This window comes from Rhinatrema bivittatum, chromosome 5, assembly GCF_901001135.1.
Source record: "Rhinatrema bivittatum chromosome 5, aRhiBiv1.1, whole genome shotgun sequence".
Classification (NCBI taxonomy): Eukaryota; Metazoa; Chordata; class Amphibia; order Gymnophiona; family Rhinatrematidae; genus Rhinatrema; species Rhinatrema bivittatum.
The window spans coordinates 101459377-101480236 of record NC_042619.1 but is presented as its reverse complement, the minus strand read 5'-3'; the positions used below and the strand labels follow the sequence as shown (position 1 = coordinate 101480236).

The 20860-nt window shown below is 50.2% G+C and overlaps 1 protein-coding gene across 7 annotated transcripts in view; it reads right to left on the bottom strand.

Annotated features, from left to right (window-relative positions):
• Window positions 1–20860, bottom strand: part of PDS5B (PDS5 cohesin associated factor B) — a 644248-nt gene that overhangs the window by 506770 nt on the left and 116618 nt on the right. For all 7 annotated transcript variants that reach the window (XM_029602667.1, XM_029602671.1, XM_029602673.1 and 4 more), the window contains one exon: window positions 1063–1189. In XM_029602667.1, coding sequence (XP_029458527.1) covers window positions 1063–1189 — 127 coding nt within the window. The remainder of the gene's footprint in view (window positions 1–1062; window positions 1190–20860) is intronic.

Sequence of the window (20860 nt, the reverse complement as noted above, 5' to 3'; positions counted from 1 at the left end):
TAGATTCTGTGTGTGTGACCTAGGTGAAGTATTTTACTAGCATGTAGGCATTTGTGTCAATATTATTTGTTGTGTTTTCTCAATAGGACATTATTGATGGTAAACTACTGTTTTTTCATAAGAAGGGCTATTGCACCTGGTAGGAGAGTGTTTATGTTGCTGTTACTGAGATGACACCAGAAATATCTTTTTTTGTATGGTAAATCAAACGGGGAATGCCCTAGTTCAGTTCTGTACCCACTGTTGAGGGGTCAGCACGGTCTGTGTAGATAGAGTAAACGTAGAGTACCGTATTTTTCGCTCCATAAGACGCACTTGACATAAGATGCACCTAGGATTCAGAGGGGGGAAAATTAAAAAAAAAAATAATTTCTGCTAAACCGGCTCTGTCCCCGGGCGTCTGTGCGTCTTATGGGGCAAATTAGGGGAGTGCATATTTTTTTTTCTCCCCATTTTGTTCTTGGGTCTGGGAAGGGCCATTTTTGGTCCATTCCCTAAATCAGAAATCTTTCTCTTTCTGTGGGAACCCCCCCCCCCCCATCCCAACCCTTTAAATTACATAACAACCCCCCACCCTCCTGCCCCCCCCCCAAAGACCTGCCAAATTAATATACTACAACCCCCCACCCTTCTGACGCCCCCAAGATCTGCCAAAAGTCCCTGGTGGTCCAGCGGGGATCCAGGAGCGGTCCAGGAGCAATCTCCTGGACTTGGGCCGTCAGCTGCAGGTAATGAAAAATGGCAGAGGTAGCCCCTGTGACATAGTAAGGGCAAAGGGCCGTCGGCGCCATTTTGATTACTGGCATCCCAATGGAAATAGCTGTATGCTATTTCCATTGGGATGCACTACTTTGCATTGTACCCTTAACACAGATGTTTTCAAAACACAGGTTTTTTTATCAGGTGTCTGCTAAGTGCCAGACTTGCCAATTTCTAATCAAGGAACTCACATCAACTCTGCTGCACTAATTTGTGACCATGTTTGGCACCATAAAATCATCCATGAATAGTCAGGAACCTCCTCCAGCACATCGCTGGTATTAGTTAGTCCTTAGAATGTACCTTATGTGCTGGAACTAGGTTTGCCAGGACCGTATCCAACAGCTCCTGAGAGACTGTATCTCCTTCGCAGACAATAGAGCTCATCAGATCCACCATGTGCATGTGAACTTTCTGATTATGCCCATTGCTGAAATCAAGAGACAATTATTATTAGTATAATCAATATTAAAGCAAAGAACTTGCTACATTGTGTTCATTTCTTTGGCTTTCTAGTCTTATGGCCTCCCATTTTTGGTTTAATATATTTTATTTGATTTGAAAAGGTTATCCGGAATAAAAATAAGGTGCATGATTTTTTTTTTTTTTTTTTTTTTTTTTTAAATATTGCCACAACCCCTTTTTGCCATTTTTAATCTCCTTCACTAAATTCATACTTTACATGGATAAGTTTGATGCTTGAATGTGGTTGATTTTCTTCATATCAGATATAGCTCGTGGCTGTACCACAATTTACTTTAACTGATGTGGAAGCAAAAGCAGCTTTCAAAACTGTCAGATGACTCTTATAAGAAATAAAAACCAGAACTATTGAGGACAGCTGCTGGGAAGATCAATATAGGAGCAGCAATATTCCTATACTTCCCAGGCTTGGTCACCTCTATAATGATTTTTTTTTTTTGTTAATGACAAATGAATTACTTAAATCAGTGGTTCAAGGACCTCAAAGGATCCCACACAGATTGCAATGGAGAAATTACTTACCTGATAATTTTGTTTTCCTTAGTGTAGACAGATGGACTCAGGACCAATGGGTATAGTGTACTCCTGCTAGCAGTTGGAGACAGATCAGATTTCAATCTGACGTCAGCCCCTAGTACATATACCCCTGCAGGAAGTGCAGCTCTTCAGTATTCACCTCGAAAAGCCTTGTGGATATATGTGTGACTGACTGATTAACTTAATTTGGTTAACTTTGATAACTTCATAACTTGCTTAAACGTTAAACTTGATTAACTTGATTGACTTGAACTGGTTGATTGACTATAGCTGGAGACCGCCAGTGTACTCAACCGGAAAGCGTAGACACCCGGCAGGATGGATGCCCTAGGTAAATGAAAAACATGGCTTACCCTTGAACATTTGAGGGCCCTGCGTGACGGCAGCCAAGGGTGGGATGCCGAGTCCATCTGTCTACACTAAGGAAAACGAAATTATCAGGCAAGTAATTTCTCCATTTCCTAGCGTGTAGCAGATGGACTCAGGACCAATGGGATGTATAAAAGCTACTCCCGATCCGGGTGGGAGGCTGCCCGTGACCCACTTAATATTGCCCTTGCAAATGCTGTGTCCTCCCGAGCATGAACATCCAGACGGTAGAATCTGGAGAAGGTATGGATAGAGGACCATGTAGCCGCCCTGCAGATCTCGGCAGGTGACAGAATTCTAGTTTCTGCCCATGATACTGCCTGGGCTCTGGTAGAATGGGCCTTGACCTGTAGAGGTGGTGGCTTGCCAGCTTCTATGTAGACCGCCTTGATGACTTCCTTGATCCAGCGGGCGATGGTTGCCCGCGAGGCCGCTTCCCCTCGTCTCTTTCCGCCATAAAGGACGAAAAGGTGGTCCGTTTTTCTTACGAGCTCAGACATTTCCAGGTATCTGGATAGGAGTCTGCTGATGTTGAGGTGGCGGAGACTACGGGCTTCTTCCGAATTCTTTCGGCCATCCGTTGTTGGTAGCGAGTTGGTCTGGTTAAGGTGGAAGTGTGAGACCACTTTGGGTAGGAAGGAGGGGACCGTGCGTAGTTGGATGGACCCCAGGATGAGCCTGAGGAACGGCTCACGGCAGGACAGTACTTGTAGTTCCGATATGCGGCGGGCTGAACACACCGCCAGCAAAAACACCGTCTTCAAGGTTAACAGGCAAAGGGACAGGCCTCGTAGGGGTCTGAAGGCGGTTCTCGCTAGGAAGTCCAAAACAAGATTGAGATTCCACAGAGGTACCGGCCACTTTAGTGGTGGGCGAATGTGCTTGACTCCTTTCAGGAAGCGTGACACGTCTGGGTGAGAGGCTATGCTGTCGCTCTCGCACTTGGAACCGTAGCATGACAGGGCAGCCACCTGTACCTTGATGGAGTTGAGGGACAGGCCCTTCTGTAGTCCGTTCTGTAAGAATTCCAGGATCACGGGAACTGTGAAAGAGCGTGGTTTGATGTTGTGGTCTTCGCACCAGGCTTCAAATACTCTCCAGATCCTTATGTACGTTAGTGATGTGGAGAACTTGTGTGCTCAGAGGAGGGTGTCGATTACCGCCCCTGAGTACCCGCTCTATCTCAGGCGATCCCTCTCAATGGCCAGACCGTAAGAGAGAATTGAGCTGGGTCCTCGTGGAGGATCGGACCTTGTTGTAGCAGGTCCCTGAGTGGGGGCAGGGGTAGGGGGTTCCCTGCCAGCAGTCTTCTCATGTCTGCGTACCAGGGTCTTCTTGGCCAGTCCGGAGCCACCAGAAGAACTAGTCCCTTGTGTAGGTGTATCTTGTGGATGATTGCGCCCAGTAGGGGCCATGGCGGGAAGGCGTATAGTAGAGTCCCCGGGGGCCAGGGCTGTACCAGGGCATCGATCCCTTGGGACTGCGGTTCCCGCCTGCGGCTGAAGTATCTGGATACTTGGGCGTTGAATCTGTTTGCCAGAAGGTCCATGTCCAGTGTCCCCCACCGATCCACTATTATCTTGAAGGCTGTGGGTGACAGCTTCCATTCTCCTGGGTCTAGACTTTCCCTGCTGATGAAGTCTGCCGTGATGTTGTCTTTCCTGGCGATGTGGACGGTGGAGATCTCCTGGAGGTTTGCTTCCGCCCACGCCATCAGGGGGTCTATTTCTAGGGACACCTGTTGGCTTCTGGTTCCTCCCTGCCGGTTGATGTAGGCCACTGTCGTGGCGTTGTCCGACATTACTCTGATCGCTTTGTTTCAAAGTCTGTGGACGAACCGCATGCAGGCTAGTCTGACTGCTCGCGCTTCTAGGCGGTTGATGTTCCATCCCGCCTCTTCTGAGTTCCACTGCCCTTGGGTGGTTAGCTCCTCGCAGTGTGCTCCCCATCCTCGTAGACTGGCATCTGTGGTGAGTAGAGTCCAGGTTGGGGAGGATAGTTTTGATCCCCGGCTCATGTGGCTGGCCTGCAGCCACCATCGTAGCTGGGTCCAAACTCTGCCCGGGAGTGATAGACATACGGTGTAGTTCTGGGACCGTGGGCTCCACCGTGATAGGAGTGAGCGCTGTAGGGGCCTCATGTGCGCTCGCGCCCATGGCACAACTTCCAGTGTGGATGCCATCAGCCCGTGGACTTGTAGATAATCCCATGCTATGAAACGAGGATCGTCCAACAAGGTTTGTAGCCGGTTCCACAATTTTGATCTCCTTGTGGGGGTCAGGCTGACCTTGTCGTCTTTGGTGTCGAATCAGACTCCTAGGTATTCCAGCGACTGTGAGGGCTGTAGGGAACTTTTGTTTGTGTTGACTACCCATCCTAGGCTTTCCAGTAGAGTTATGACTCTGCTGGTTGCTTGGCGGCTTTCCTCCGGTGACTTTGCTCTGATCAGCCAATCGTTCAGGTAGGGGTGAACAAGGATTCCTTCCTTCCTCAGTGTTGCCGCCACCACCACTATTACCTTGGTGAACGTCCGGGGTGCTGTGGCTAACCCTAAGGGTAGTGCCCGGAACTGGTAGTGACGGTTCAGGAAGTCAAAGAAGCCTTTTTTATCAGGTGAGTTTTAGGTTTTTCTGAAATATGACTTGCTTTTTGGTTATAAGTTTTATGAAATGATGTGCTGGAAATCTCTGTTTGCAAACTGCCAATGGTGAAAACATTCTTAGTTGGGCCAGAAGCAGGACATAGTGTAAAAGATCTGGCTGAGGTATCTAGAGAAACAGATGGCCCGTTAGCTGTGCAGCAGGGGCAGGGTTTGCCTGGAGGCAAAAGGCACGGAATGCAAGAGCAGGTCCACCATCCTGGTCTAGGAGCAGAACAATTTAAGCATTCCTGATAAGACTGAAACATTCCTTTTCAGACAGCTGCTGCAAGCCCAGTGTTCTTGGTCAGAAAGCTGACAAGCTAAACAGTTCTGGTAAGTTGGATAATTTAGGGTTTGACAGTAGGTGCAGGTAAAAAAAACTGTGGAGACTCACCGTCAGCATACAGAGTCCTTTCTCTCTCTCCAAATGTGGATGGCTTCGGCATACTGTTACGAATGGGCTTAGGTCAGGAGTCGTGAACACCACTAACAGGGGTGTCTCAGGTTGGAGAGAGGCAGGGCTGCAGAAGAGTCTAGATGCTGGCTGGTGCAGGCAGGAGTGAGTGAACCCTATGGGCAAGTGGGAAGGTGGAATAGGCAGATGGAGTCTAACACTGGCTAGAGATATCTGATACCAGATGCATGGAGGTAAGGGTGAACTCGAATACTGGAACAGCATGGAGGTATGTGTGAAAGTGAATGCAGGTAAAGGTGTATAGAAAACTGGAACTGGGTGCTGGTAAGGATGAATTCAGGAAGCGTGCAGGTAAGAGTGATAATGGCTGGAGGTACAAGTGACTGAACTGGGGAAACAAGACTGACAGAGAACTGGACAGACAAACCAGGACAGCACTAACACCGAACATGAAACACATAAGCCCGAAGGTAGCAGAATAAGGCAAATGGCCTGTAGGCCACACACAGAAGGCAGAAGAGGCTAGAGCAGGGAGCCCAGACGAGCTCGATGCCGAAGCATCGATGGAAATGCTAAGCAAGGTTATAAAGGGAAGTCTGGAATATAGAGAAGACAAGGAGAACCAGCCAGGAGAGCATGCTCGCAGGGGACCTCTGGTGGTGAGGCGGCTGCATAGCAGCCATGATCGTAACAGTACCCCTCCCAAACGATGGCTAGGACCCACTTGTCAGAGGTTCTCTCGACCCATCTGGGGTAGAATAGGGCTAATCTGCCCCCTATGGCTTCTTCACTTGGATGGGTCGGCTGAATCTCATTGTGGGGTGCGGCTGGGGCCCATGCCCGAGCTGGCTCCCCTCTTGTTGTGCTTGGTCCGAAAGGACTGGTTCCTGCCCGCAGGGTGGGGCGCTTGATAGTTGTTCCTGTAAGGATTGAAGCGCTGCGAACTTCTGCCCCTGGAGGACATGGGGAAGGGATGCTGATTTCTCTTTGTCTTATCTTCCGGCAGTCGCAGCAATGGGGACTCGCCCCATTTGTCAGCCAGTTTCTCTAGTTCGCTGCCGAACAGGAGGGATCCTTTGAAGGGCATCCTTGTGAGGGGCGTTTTGGAAGATGCGTCGGCCGACCAGCTTCGGAGCCAGAGTTATCTCCTGGCAGCCACCGCAGAGGACACTCCTCTGGCCGCTATGCGCACTAGGTCGGAGGCAGCGTCCGCTAGGAATGATACTGCTGGTTCCATGTCTTCTCCCAGGGTGTTGTTCCTGGTTTGAGATAGGCAGGCACGTGTCACCACGGTACAGCAGGCCACAATATGTAGACACATAGCGGCGACGTCAAATGATTGTTTGAGGATGGACTCCAGATGTCGGTCATGTGCATCTTTGAGCGCAGCTCCTCCCTCCACTGGGATGGTGGTGCGCCTAGAGACCGCGCAGACCATAGCATCCACTCTTGGGCATGCAAGAAGATCTTTGGTTGCTGGGTCCAGGGGGTACAGGGCCGCCAAGGCTCGTCCCCCTTTGAATGCGGACTCCGGAGCATTCCATTCCAGGTCAATCAGGTGTTGTGCTGCTTGTAAAAGAGGGAAATGGTGAGAAGTCTGTCGAAGACCCTCCAGCCGGGGGTTCAGTTTCGGTTCCCCCGAGGTACCTGGGCCTGGGATAGCGAGCTCCGTCAGACATTGATTAACCAGGTCCGGGAGCTCGTCCTTTGTGAAGAAGCATCTCATGGTTCGGTGAGGCTCTGTCCCCGGGGGGAGTTCTCCTTCTTCTAGGGGTTCGGCTTCTTCCTCAGAGGTGTACGAGTCCCCGTAGGTGGGGCTTCTGGGTAATGGGGGCCTGTGCCTAGGTCTTGAGGGGCCTGGAGCATGTGGCTGGACAGCCAGAGGTTCAGTTTGCATTTGAACAAAGGCGTAAATCCCCTTGAAAAACTCCACCCATGATATGGACGCTGAATCAAAAGCCGAGGGGCGCTGGTTCCTTGGGGGTCCCCGTCTGTGGGGGGGGGGTCCCCCTGGCTGTCCGGGGTGCCCCCTGAGGAGCTGGAACTCGGCCCTGGGTGGGACTGGCCCTGAGCTGGATCTCCCAGGGCCTCCTCGCACTGCGTGTACAGGGCGTCTGCCTCCTCGCTTTGTGCGAGGAGGCAGACGCTATGCATGCAAGGGTTTATGTGCGCGTAAGTCTGTGCGCACAAGTGCTTTATGCGCCTGGCTCAGAGGCGAACGGCGCAGCGAGTAGGCCAAGATGGCAACGACGAGCACACGGGCAATATGGCAACCCCCTCGGAGAGTCTCCATGTGGGCAGATTCTTGGAATCTGTTAGGGCGGATCAACCCGGTGGCACTGGTCTCGGTCGGTGACCTGTGCTCATCCTCGACCCTCGGAAACCGGATTAGAGTAGAAGATTTCTACCTTACCTTGTCTTCGACGCTTCCCGGTTTTGTCCCAGGCGGTCTCCGGCTGCGGGGGGAGAGGGCAAATACCTTCACCGCCGCGCTCGAGGGTGCACCCGCTGCCTCTAAGCCGCGCCGAAGGATCGGGGGGGGCTAGGTCCTCGCCGCGATTCGGCCACCGAACAGAGGCTCACCTCCGAGGGACCATGGAAATCACCTCGGGAATCTCAACTGGGGGAGGGACCCGAGGGTATCACCGCAGGAGAGCGGGGCTCGTCTTCAGGTAGGTTTTCTTCTTTCAGTTTTGATCTAACGCTTGAGAGCGTGCAGATAGTTCCTAACTGCTATGGAGACGGAAAATACTGAAGAGCTGCACTTCCTGCAGGGGTATATGTACTAGGGGCTGACGTCAGATTGAAATCTGATCCGTCTCCAACTGCTAGCAAGAGTACACTATACCCATTGGTTCTGAGTCCATCTGTTACACGCTAGGAAATAATCTTTACCTTAAGTTGGTGCCAGTTCAGTCCCTGAAAATTTTGGGGAAAAAACATTCAGAAAAGGTGGCGAATGGAAGAGATGGCACTGTTTTCAGGCACACAATAGTGCCAGCAAACACAGTATACCACCAACCAATGTCCTAACCTGTAGAAAGGTCCCATCAATAAGGAAAATTGAAAAGCCTTTGCAACAGTGTAAGCAGGGCAGGTCTGTGGCAGTTTGAAATCCTTTTTCCTGGTGGTATTTATATCTGTATATACAATGTAACAAGATGCTCTCTGAAAAACTATCCAGACTACTAATCCAGAAGTTCCAATGTAGATCAGAAAGCCCAAGAGAAGGAATGTACTACTACTGGTGGCAATTATCTGACAGTAGTAGTTCATTCTTTCCCTCCCCTCCTTTTTAAAATGTTTATCCTCTTTAATTTATATTTTTGTAGATTTTTTGGTATTTTTATGATGGCAATGTTAGTCATTCTCCTGTGTGTAGATAAATACAAAAACCAAAAATATGTATGTATTATTGTCTTTCTTGGGTCCTCATTCAGCTAGTGTAGATGTATGTTTTTCATGTGTTAGCTTTGTAAATCTTCATTTATTTTTTTTGTGGTTTAATACATGACTTTTTTGTATTATCTTATTTTTATGTTTTGATATTTGAATAAACAATTTTTTATATTTTTGTATAATGAATTAATGTATGGCTTTATGGGGTTTGTTTGTTTTTTAAAGAAAAATGTAAACAGATGCCAAAGGGATCCACAGAAGCAAAACATTTAGGAACCATTTGTTGAAAGTTTTTGCTAGTGCTGCTACTTAAACATACTACTACTTCACAAAAAGTACAAAAATTAAAACATGAACTGTATGTAGAAGCTCAAAATACTCATTTTTAAATAAAAGCATCTTTTATGTAAAGTTCTTTTATGCAGTTCACTTAGGATAAAAAAATATTCCATATTTTAGCAGAATGCCATTTACAGGAGGGTCATGGTGACAGCAACTACATGCAACTTTTCTACATGTATGTATTATGGGTCATGCAAGGAGCTGGATAATGATGGAGGGTATAATTGCAACTAGGAAAAAACCTAATCCAGTTTATTGTAAAATCACCAAATTTATAATTGTGAAGACAAATTATTGCAGCAAAAATTGTCTACAGATGCAGTGCTTTCTTGCTATCCTTGGATTAGATTACAGAAAGATGCTGGACTCAAACCTCTGGTCATGTTTCTGCTTAACCAACTATCGGGCCGATACAGTAAGGTGCAGTAGAAAGTTAGTGCCGGGCGCACCCGCATTTGCCACACGCACAGTTCAGATCACATACTGCTCGATACTGTATTTAAATGGCATGCAAATAAATGCAAGCCGCGTCCAACGCGCGTCCATGAAGCGCAATCCATTTTACTGTATAGGCGCTGTATATCCTGGGTGCACTGGTACCTGTCATTTCAAATGTCAGGTACCAGGAAGTGGATCCCAACTTTAAGCAAAAGAAAACCTAAAAACCTAAAATCCAATGCACCGGGAAAACCACTCTTCGGATCGTGACTAATCCCATCCCCCAGCCCCCGCTCACCTGCCCTGGCCACGTCCATGGGTGCCGGTTTCCGGGGCAGCCCCAGTCCTCTCTCCCCTCCTCCCAGGGGCAGCCGGCGGCGAAAGCGAGAGCAGCCCGGGGCGGATCGTGAAGCGGCTTCCAGCAGCCCCCGCCGGCGAAGGTGGATGAACACACGCCCGTAGCGAAGGCGCATGAAGGTGCATGAACGGGCGTGCGTGACGTCACAAGCTGCAAGATGGCGCTGGGGAGGCAGTGACGGCGGAACGGGAGGCAGGCAGGCAGGCGAGCCGGAGCTGCCCCGCATGCAGGAAAGGTAGGGGAGCCGCCATCCCGCCTCCGGACCAGGCAGTTGCCTGCCGGCACAATTTTTTTGGCATGATGAGCTTGCACCACCTGTACGTCCCATTTGGGCACTGAAGGCAATGAAGATGCCTTCAGCGCCCAAATTGGAAGTACAGGCGTGTGCTCATACATCTTCGCCGGCGGGGGCTGCAGGAAGCCACCTTGCAGAGAGCACCTTGCGGTGAGCACCCGATCCGCCCCGGGCTGCCGAAGTGGGAGAAAGAATGCTGAAAGAGAAAGTGAGACCAGCACCCATGGACGCGGCCAGGGCAGGTGAGCAGGGGCTGGGGGAAAGTTTGCCACATACCCTTACCCCTGCCTCTAACACAGGGGTAAGGGTAGGCGGTAATTTAGCAGGTTAAAGATGCGGCTAAACTGCAGGTTAAAAAGGCGATAGTCGGGGCGCACGTTACTGAATGGGAGGGAATAGCTAATCGGAGCGTTTACATATCATTTACATGCTGCGGGCGGAAAGGGTTACCCATTGATTTAAAGAAGCAGTAAGGATGGGTTAAAAGGGATAGTGAATCGCGGGTTGGATTTACGCAGCCAAATTGCGGGTACAAAGCGGGTTAGAAATGGGGTAATCGCAGCCGCGCTTTACTGTATCGGCCTGTATGTAAGTTAACGTTCATGTATGCGCAAGACAAAACAAGAGAAACTTAAAAATATTAAATTTACTGTACAAGACCAAGACCCTGAAGGCATGAAGCATTCATTATTTATTATGTAAAGAATAAAGACAAACCATGCTTGCCTAGTGGTTAAGGTAGAAAGTGCTATGTACTGCCATGCTGAAGGTGACCAGTTCAATCCCTGAGGATGGTATGGAAGCAAAATTCACAACTTTTGGCAGTCATGGAGCCATTGCTACTGCTTAAGGGTGCCATCTGGTGCAAGGGTGGGAACTTTTTTTTTAAAAAAAGGGCTACACTGCTGATGCTTATCGGAACCAGAAGAGGGGTGTGTCCCCCTTAGAACTCCATGACAGGGGAGAGGTTGGGGGTGCAGCAATTACAATAGCAAATACACCACACAGTGAGGACCAAAGCAGCGATCATACCAATAAGATTAATTCAAACAAGTTAAATAGATCTAAATAGTTCAAAACTCATAGAAAAGTGTTGAAATATTTTTGGGTGTTTGCAACACACATCAAATATTACCCAATAATTATTTATTTTTTAACGCTTTTTTTTATACCGGTATTAGTGGGCACATTATACCGATTTACATTAGAACTGCAAGTAGAAAATACATCAAGCAGGTACTGGGTATGGGAAAACAGAGTACAGAGAGATGAGAGGCCGAATACTGGCAAACGTAAGCATCATAAAATGTAAATAACAGTAGAACAATGTGAGAAACTTTATACATAATTTCTGGTCAAGTACTGATGCAGGTTAGGGTCAATGGTGCAGGTGGGTCTAGTCTGGGTAAGCCTGCTTGAAGAGCCAAGTCTTTAGTTTATTTTTGAATTTAATGGTACATGGCTCAAGTCGGAGGTATGCAGGTAGTGAGTTCCAGAGGGTGGGGCCAGCAACAGAGAGTGCTCGATCCCTAGTGCATGTGAGGTGTGCCACCTTGAGGGAAGGCACATGAAGGGTGCCTTTGTGGATTGCTCTGGTGGGGCGCTTAGAGAGTATAAAGTGGAACGGTTCATCTAGCCAGTTGGAGTTGTGTCTGTAGATGGATTTCTGAATAATGGTAAGGGTTTTATAACAGATGCGTGAGGGGATCGGGAGCCAATGGAGGTCTTTAAGGATCGGGGTGATATGGTCTGATTTGCGGGCATTTGTGATGATCCTTGCTACAGCATTCTGGAGCATCTGAAGCAGTTTAATGGTGGAGTAGGGAAGACCAAGGAGAAGGGAGTTACAGTAGTCCATTTTAGAGGAGAGGGTAGCCTGAATGACAGTATGGAAATCACGAGTGTGAAGTAAGGGTTTTAGTTTTTTTTAGGACATTGAGCTTAAAGAAACCCTCCTTGAGGATATTATTGATGTTTTTCTTTAGGTTCAATTGCTGGTCAATCAAGACACCAAGGTCTCGTACTGGGGGCTGAGTGGAGAAAGAGCTATATGCTGGGTGATTTGCAAGGGGGAGTTTGGGGGTTTGGTGATGGGATATGAAGAGCAGTTCCGTTTTGGAGGTATTTAGGGCAAGTTGAAGGTTTGTGAGTAGGGTATTAATGGAGGCTAGACATTTCTCCCAGAGTTTTAGAGATTCGGAGATGGAGTCCTGAATAGGTATGATGATTTGGACGTCATAGGTGTATAGGTAGAATTTGAGTCCAAGGTTGGATAGGAGCTGGCAGAGAGCTGTAAGGTAAATACTGAATAGGGTGGAAGAGAGGGGGGAACCTTGAGGAACTCCTTGGGAGAGGGAGTAGTGGGTGGATTCTGCATTGCCTATTTTGACTGAGAAATGTCTGTTGGACAGATAGGATTTAAACCACAGGAGGGCTGTGATGCCTATGGCCGAAAGGCGGGTGAGGAGGTGGTTGTGGCTTATAGTGTCGAACGCAGAGGAAATGCCGAGGAGGGCAAGAAAGTAGCAGTGCCCTTGGTCCATGCCTCTGATCAGGTGGTAGAGAGGGAGAGTAAGAGGGTTTCAGTATTGAAGTGCTTACGAAAACCGAATTGTGAAGGGTGGAGGATATTATTGTTTTCAAGGTAGTCCATGAGTTGGGAGTTGACTACCTTTTCCATGATATTCGAGATGAGTAGGAGGTTTGAGATAGGACGGAAGTTAGAAGGGTCGTTGGGGGTCTAGCGATGGTTTTTTGAGCAGGGGTTTGACCACTGCATGCTTGAGTATGTTGGGGACTATACCAGCAGAGAGGGAGCAGTTAATGTCAGCTAGGGGTTTAGCAATGGTACTGAGAATAGATAGGAGTGCTTTATTGGGGATGGTGACTGTGGGGTGGGCGGCGGGTTTAATCTTTTTAAGAATTGATTCAATTTCCTTGGAGGAGGTGAAGTCAAGTGAGTCAAGGGTGGCAGTGGTTGGGCTTGGGCTGGGGGGAATGTGAGATGGGGTATATGGGGGAATCTGAGGAGGATTGTAGAGATTACTTACCTGATAATCTCGTTTTCCTTAGTGTATGCAGATGGACTCAAAACAAGTGGGTAAAGTGTGCTCATGCTAGCAGTTGGAGACGGATCTGACGTCAGCACGGGTACATATACCCCCACAGGAAGTGAAGCAATTCAGTAACCTTCCTTGCAAAGCTGTCATAGCTCCATGAGTACTGACCGATCGATTAATTAAACAGGATTACCCTGACCGGTTGATAGTAGCTGGAGACCGCCAGGATTCTCAACCGGAAGGCGTCGACACCCGGCAGGGTGGATGCCCTATGTAATAAAACATGGCTTACCTTGAGCCTGTGAAATCCCATGAAATATTGGCAGCCGGGCGGGATGCTGAGTCCATCTGCACACACTAAGGAAAACGAGATTATCAGGTAAGTAATCTCTACATTTCCTAGCATGTAGCAGATGGACTCAAAACAAGTGGGATGTACAAAAGCTACTCCTGGACTGGGTGGGAGGCTGCCCGATGTCCGTGTAGGATTGCCCTCGCAAATGCTGTGTCCTCCCTGGCCTGGACATCCAGACGGTAAAATCTGGAGAAGGTATGGAGGGAGGACCACGTTGCCGCTTTACAGATCTCAGCAGGTGACAGCATCCTCGTTTCTGCCCAAGAGGCCGCTTGCGCTCTGGTAGAGTGGGCCTTGACCTGTAGAGGCGGAGGTTTACCCGCGTCTACGTAGGCTGCCTTGATACCTTCTTTGACCCAGCGGGCGATAGTTGCCCATGAGGCCGCTTCCCCTTGCTTCTTCCCGCTGTGTAGAACAAACAGATGGTCCGTCTTTCGTATTGCTTCGGACACTTCCAGGTATCTGGGCAGTAGCCTGCCTATGTCGAGATGGCGTAGAACTCTACCTTCTTCTGACTTCTTCAAACCGTCTGTGGTAGGTAAAGAGATGGTTTGGTTGAGGTGGAAGTGCGATGCTACTTTGGGTAAGAAGGAAGGAACTGTGCGAAGATGGATGGCTTCTGGCGTGATTCGGAGAAACGGATCACGGCAAGACAGTGCTTGTAGCTCGGAGACACGGTGCGCGGAGCAAACAGCCAGCAGGAACACCATCTTCAAGGTTAACAAACTGAGGGACAGGCCTCGAAGTGGACGGAAGGCGTGTCCCGCTAGAAAGTCCAAAACTAGGTTGAGGTTCCACAGAGGTATGGGCCACTTCAGTGGCGGCCGAATGTGTTTGACTCCTTTCAGGAAACGTGAAACGTCTGGGTGTGTGGCAATGCTATTGCCGTCACTCCGTGGACCGTAGCAGGAAAGTGCTGCCACTTGGACCTTGATGGAATTGAGGGACAGACCCTTCTGAAGACCATCTTGCAGGAAGTCCAAAATGATAGGAATCTTAGTGGCATGAGGATTGGCGCTATGAGCTTCGCACCAAGCTTCAAATACTCTCCAGATCCTGATATAAGTTAGCGATGTGGAGAACTTGCATGCTCTGAGGAGCGTATCTATTACCGGTCCCGAATATCCTCGGGTCTTCAGTCTAGCCCGTAAGAGAGAATTGAGCCGGATCCTCGTGAAGTATGGGACCTTGGCGCAGCAGGTCCCTGTGCGGAGGAAGAGGTAGTGGAGTCCCCGCCAGCAATCTTCTCATGTCTGCGTACCAGGGTCTTCTTGGCCAGTCCGGGGCCACTAGAAGAACTAGGCCTTTGTGCCGCTGAATCCTGTGTATAATGGCACCCAGCAGGGGCCATGGTGGAAAAGCGTACAGCAGAATCCCCTGGGGCCATGGTAGCACCAGTGCATCGATCCCCTGAGACCGAGGATCCCGCCTGCGGCTGAAATATCTGGGTACTTGAGCGTTGGACCTGTCCGCTAGGAGGTCCATGCCCGGGGTCCCCCACTGACTCACAATCATCTGGAACGCCGTGGGTGACAGTTGCCAATCCCCGGGATGTAGACTTTCTCTGCTGAGGAAGTCCGCCGCAGCATTGTCCTTCCCGGCGATGTGGACGGCGGAGATGTCCTGGAGATTCGCTTCTGCCCAAGTCATCAGGGGAGCTATTTCCAGTGATACTTGTTGGCTTTTGGTTCCGCCCTGTCGGTTGATGTATGCCACCGTGGTGGCGTTGTCTGACATCACTCTGACTGCTCTGTCTCGTAGTCTGTGGGCAAGTCGCAGGCACGCTAGCCGGTCTGCCCGGGCCTCTAGTTGGTTGATGTTCCATCCAGACTCTTCTCTGCTCCATCGCCCTTGGGCGGTGAGTCCTTCGCAATGTGCGCCCCAGCCGCTCAGGCTGGCGTCTGTTGTAAGCAGGGTCCAGGTTGGAGCGGACATCCTGGACCCCCGGCTCCTGTGGCATTGCTGCAGCCACCATTGCAGCTGATTCCGTACTCTGGCTGACAGAGGGAGGTGTACAGTAAGTTTGTGATCGCGGGCTCCACCTGGATAGGAGTGCGCGTTGTAACGGCCTCATATGCGCCCGTGCCCATGGCATCACCTCCAGAGTGGATGCCATCAGGCCGAGGACTTGTAGGTAATCCCAAGCTGTGGGCCGGACGGCGCGCAGCAGCGCCTGCAGACGACTCTTGAGCTTTTCTCTTCTTTTGGGAGTCAAGCTGACCCTGTCTGCCTGAGTGTCGAATAGGACTCCTAGGTATTCCTTCAACTGAGACGGCTGTAGGGAACTCTTGTTTAAGTTTACTACCTAGCCTAGGTTCTCTAGTAGAGCAATCACTCGGCTGGTTGCTAGATGACTTTCTTCTGGCGATTTTGCCCTGATCAACCAATCGTCCCGGTAGGGATGGACGAGAATTCCCTCCTTCCTGAGGGCCGCCACCACTACTACTATGACCTTGGTAAAGATCCGCGGCGCTGTGGCTAACCCGAAGGATAACGCCCGAAACTGAAAGTGTTGGTTCAAGACTTAGAAACGTAGGTAGCGCTGATGATCCCGATGGATTGGGATATGCAGGTAGGCTTCTGACAGATTTAGGGATGTGAGAAACTCCCCTGGCTGTACTGAACTTTTGACCGATCGCAGGGTTTCCATTCGAAAGCTGGGTACCCGTAGGTAGCGGTTGACTGACTTGAGGTCCAGGACAGGCCGGAAAGTGCCCTCCTTTTTGGGCACTGTGAAATAAATGGAATAATGCCCAGAATTTATCTCCCCTGCAGGCACTGGAATAATGACCTTGAGGGAGAGAAGCCTCTGTAGGGTAACATCTATTTATTTATTTAACATTTTTATATACCGACATTCATGAAAAAATATCATATCATATCGGTTTACAAGGAACAAAGAAATAACGTAACATTAACTAGTGGAAGTTTAAAGTTACAATAAAACAGGGGTATGTAACTGGGAAGGAAGAGCATAGAGGGGGACAGATAACTCATGAACTAATTACAATGAGGAAGAAGTAAGTGCAAGAGGGTTATGATCTTATCTAGATGTGGCTGATGCTATGTCTCTATTGTTAGCCCTGGTTGGGGAAGGCTTGTCTGAACAGCCACGTCTTAAGATTTTTTTTGAAAGTCTGTAGGCAGGGTTCCAGTCTAAGATCTGGAGGTATGGCATTCCAGATGGTGGGACCAGCTAACGAGAAGGCCCGGTCCCTGGTAGATGAGAAATGGGCGGCTTTGAAGGAGTGGGCATATAGAGATCCCTTGTAAGCCTCCCTGACGGGTTTGGAAGAGTGGTACAGTTTAAGTGGGATTTGTAGGTCAAGCGGGACCAGGTGATGAATAGTTTTATGGAGGATGGTGAGTGATTTGAAAAGAATTCTGTAGCTTATAGGGAGCCAATGCAAATCTTTGAGGATAGGCGTTATATGCTCTCTCCTGTTGGTGTTTGTTAGAATTCTCGCAGCTGCATTTTGGAGCATCTGGAGAGGTTTGGTGGTGGAAGATGGGAGACCTAGAAGAATAGCATTGCAGTAGTCAATCTTAGAGAACAGCACGGTCTGGAGTACTGTTCTGAAGTCTTGAAGTACAGTAGTGGCTTAAGTCTCTTCAGTACCTGTAACTTATAGAAGCACTCTTTTGTTGTGTGATTGATGAACTTCTTTAAGCTCAGCTGGCTGTCAATTATAACTCCCAGATCTCTTGCATGTGTGATTAGAGTGTTAGTGAGGGATTGTTGTTGGGAGGACACTGTCGTCAGGTGAAATAAGGAGTTCCGTCTTGGCGGGGTTCAGTATCAGGTTGAGGTCAGTGAGGAGGAGATTTATTGCTTGTAGGCAGTTGTCCCACCACTTAAGTGATTTTGTAATGGATTCGGATATAGGGATCAGGATTTGAACATCGTCTGCGAATATGTAGAATTTGAGCTTTAAACTCGTGAGCAAATGGCAGAGGGGAAGGAGGTAGATGTTGAAGAGGGTGGGTGAAAGGGAGGAGCCCTGGGGAACTCCAAGAGTAGAATTGATACGTGGAGACTATTATTCACTTTGACTTTGTATCCTCTGTTGCTGAGAAAGGAGTTGAACCATCTGAGGGCCATTCCTGTTATACCTATATCTGATAAACGATTTAGCAGGATTGTATGGTTTACTGTGTCGAACGCTGCAGATATATCAAGAAGCACCAGCAGAAAGGAATGCCCTTTATCTAAGCCCATGCCGAGGTGGTCAGTGAGGGCAACTAGCAGGGTTTCTGTGCTTCGTGATTTGCGGAAGCCGTATTGTGAAGAGTGGAGAATGTTGTGTTCTTCCAGATATTCTGATAGTTGTCTGTTGACTAATTTCTCCATAGACAAGTTGGATATAGGACGGAAATTGTTGGGGTCACCAGTGTCCAGATTTGGTTTCTTGAGTATGGGCTTAAGCGTAGCTAATTTTAGGGCATCTGGGTAGATACCTTGTGAGAGTGAACAGTTAATAATCTCAGCCAGATAGCTGGCAATGGATTCCGGGACCAGAAGAAATAATTTAGCTGGGATCTGGTCAAATGGATGTGTAGAGGGCTTCATTCTCTTTAGAGTGGCTTCGATTTCCAAGATCTAGCGCTGCCCTCTTGAGGGGTGGAACAAGGAGATTCCACAAACTTGTCTGGCGGGAGCCGAAGAAAGTCCAGGTAGTACCCTTATCGGATGATAGTGAGTACCCACTGGTCAGAGGTAATCGCAGCTCACCTGCGGTAAAAGAGGGTCAGCCTGCCCCCTATGGCTGCTACCCCCGGATGGGCCGGCTGATTGTCATTGTGGGGTACGGCCGGGGCCAGAACCCGAGCCGGCTCCCCTCTTATTGCGCCTGGGCCGAAAGGACTGGTTCCTGGCTTGCGACAGAGGTGCCTGGTAGCGAGTCCCGTAAGGGTTGAAGCGCTGAGAGGTTCTACCTCTGGGTGGTCTAGAAGACTGGCACTGCCTCCTCCATGGTCTGTCTTCTGGTAGACGAGGTAAAGGAGAGGCGCCCCATTTATTGGCCAGCTTCTCCAGGTCGCTGCCGAACAGGAGAGATCCCTCGAAGGGCATTCTCGTGAGACGAGTCTTGGAAGAGGAGTCGGCCGACCAGTTACGTAGCCAGAGTTGCCTCCTGGCTGCCACTGAGGACGACACTCCCTTGGCCGCCGTACGGACGAGGTCGGAGGCTGCGTCAGTAAAGAAAGAGAGAGCTGATTCCATCCCCTCTCCCGGGGCGTTATTCCGAGCCTGAGATAGGCAGGAACGCGTCACCACCGTGCAGCAAGTTGCAATTCGTAGGGACATGGCTGCCACCTCAAAAGCCTGCTTCAGGATGGCGTCTAAACGCCAGTCATGTGTATCCTTGAGGGCCGTCCCTCCTTCCACCGGGATGGTGGTGCGCTTCACAATTGCGCTGACTCTGGAGTCTACCTGCGGGCACGCCAACATGTCCTTAGTTGCCGGGGCTAAGGGGTACATGCCAGCCAAGGCCCGACCCCCCTTGAATGGAGCCTCCGGTGCAGCCCATTCCAGATCGATTAGCTGCTGTGCCACTCGTAGGAGGGGAAAGTGGTGAGAAGTTTGGCGCAGGCCCTCTAACAGGGGGTTCCCTCTAGGTTCCCCTGGGGTGTCATGGCCTGGAAGGGCCAGTTCAGACAGGCATTGCGAGATCAAGTCTGGAAGATCCGCCCTGGTAAAGAAGCGCCGCATGGTCCGATAAGGTTCTACCCCCGAGGGAAGCTCTCCCTCCTCGGGGGGCTCATCTTCTTCTGCCGGGTAGTCTGAATCCCCATAATCGGGGCTATCAGGTGGCGAGTGGTCGCGCCTAGGCCGCGAGGGTCCAGGGGCCGGGTCATTCTGGACGTACGGACCCGGTCGGGGAGCTGACTGCATCGCAACAAAGGTATGAACCCTTTGAATAATTCCACCCAGGAAATCGAAGCCATATCTGGCCGCATGGGAACCAGGCCCCTCTGGTTCACTGGCTGCTCCCCGCTGCTAGCTGGTTCCGGGGTGTTCCCTGAGGAACCGGCAAGAACGCTGGGCTGTGACCGGCCCTGGCCCACTACTCCCAGGGCCTCTTCACACTGGGCACATAGGGAGTCTGCATCCTCATTCTGTTTGGCCCTGAGGTTGCATGCAGAGCAGAGATTGATGCCTGATTCTGGAGGTGCCGAAGCCTGGTCACTCTTATTCTCCATGCCGCCCGTGAACTCAAGAAGAGTCTGCGCTGTGCGCGAAAGCAGGCGCCTGACACCAGCGCTCAGCAACGCGCGCTTAACAATGAGCGCCTATAACGTGCGCCGAAGGACTTGCGCTTTAGCAATGTGTGCCTATGAACGGGCGCCTAGCAACACGCGCCTAACAATGTGCGGCTATAACGGGCGCCTAAGAACTTGCGCTTAGTAATGTGCGCCCATGAACGGGCGCCGAACAATGTGCGGCTATAACAGTGCGCCTACGCGCCGCGCGTAGCAACGGACGCCTATCGCCGTGTGCGTAGGAACAGGCAGGATGCTTTTAGGTAGAAGATAATGGCGGGCAGGCAGATGAAATGGCGGGCTACTCAACTGGCCACCCCAGAGGCACACTCTGCTTCTCCTCGGAGACCAATACGTAAACACACACACACACACACACACACACACACACACACACACACACACACACACACACACACACACACACACACACGCCTTACCTTGTCTTCAGCGCTTCCCGGCTGCAACCCGGGTGGTCTCCGGCTGCGGGTTGCTGCCGCAGCCGGGCTCGAGGAGATGCACCCGCTGCCTCTAGGCCGCGCCTGAACTAGTCTCACTCGGGGGCCAAGTCCACGCCGGGACTGAGGCTGCCTCTAGGCCGAACCCGAGCCCTGCTCGCTCGGGGGCAGGTCCCTGCCACGCGTCGGCCACCGGACCGAGGCTCTTACCTCCAAGGGACCACGACAATCACCTCGAAACTCAACCGGGGGAGGGACCAACTGGTATCACCGCAGGAGTGCGGGGCTCGTCGTCAATAGATAACGTCTAGAATTTGGAATAACGCTCAGCGAGCATGAAGGAGCTCCAAACTGCTTTGGAGACGGAAATTACTGAATTGCTTCACTTCCTGTGGGGGTATATGTACCCGTGCTGACGTCAGATCCGTCTCCAACTGCTAGCACGAGCACGCTATACCCACTTGTTTTGAGTCCATCTGCTACACGCTAGGAAAGTAGCTATTTTTCTGTGGAAGTAGAGTGCTAGTTCTTCATATTTGCTACTAGCTTCATTGTCGGGGATGGGGGGAGGGGTGGACTTAGTGAGATCCGCAACATAGGAGAAAAGGGCTTTGGGGTATACATGTACTCATGAATTTTGGAGGCATAAAAGTCCCGTTTGAACTTGAGTATGGCAAGTCTGTAACAGTGA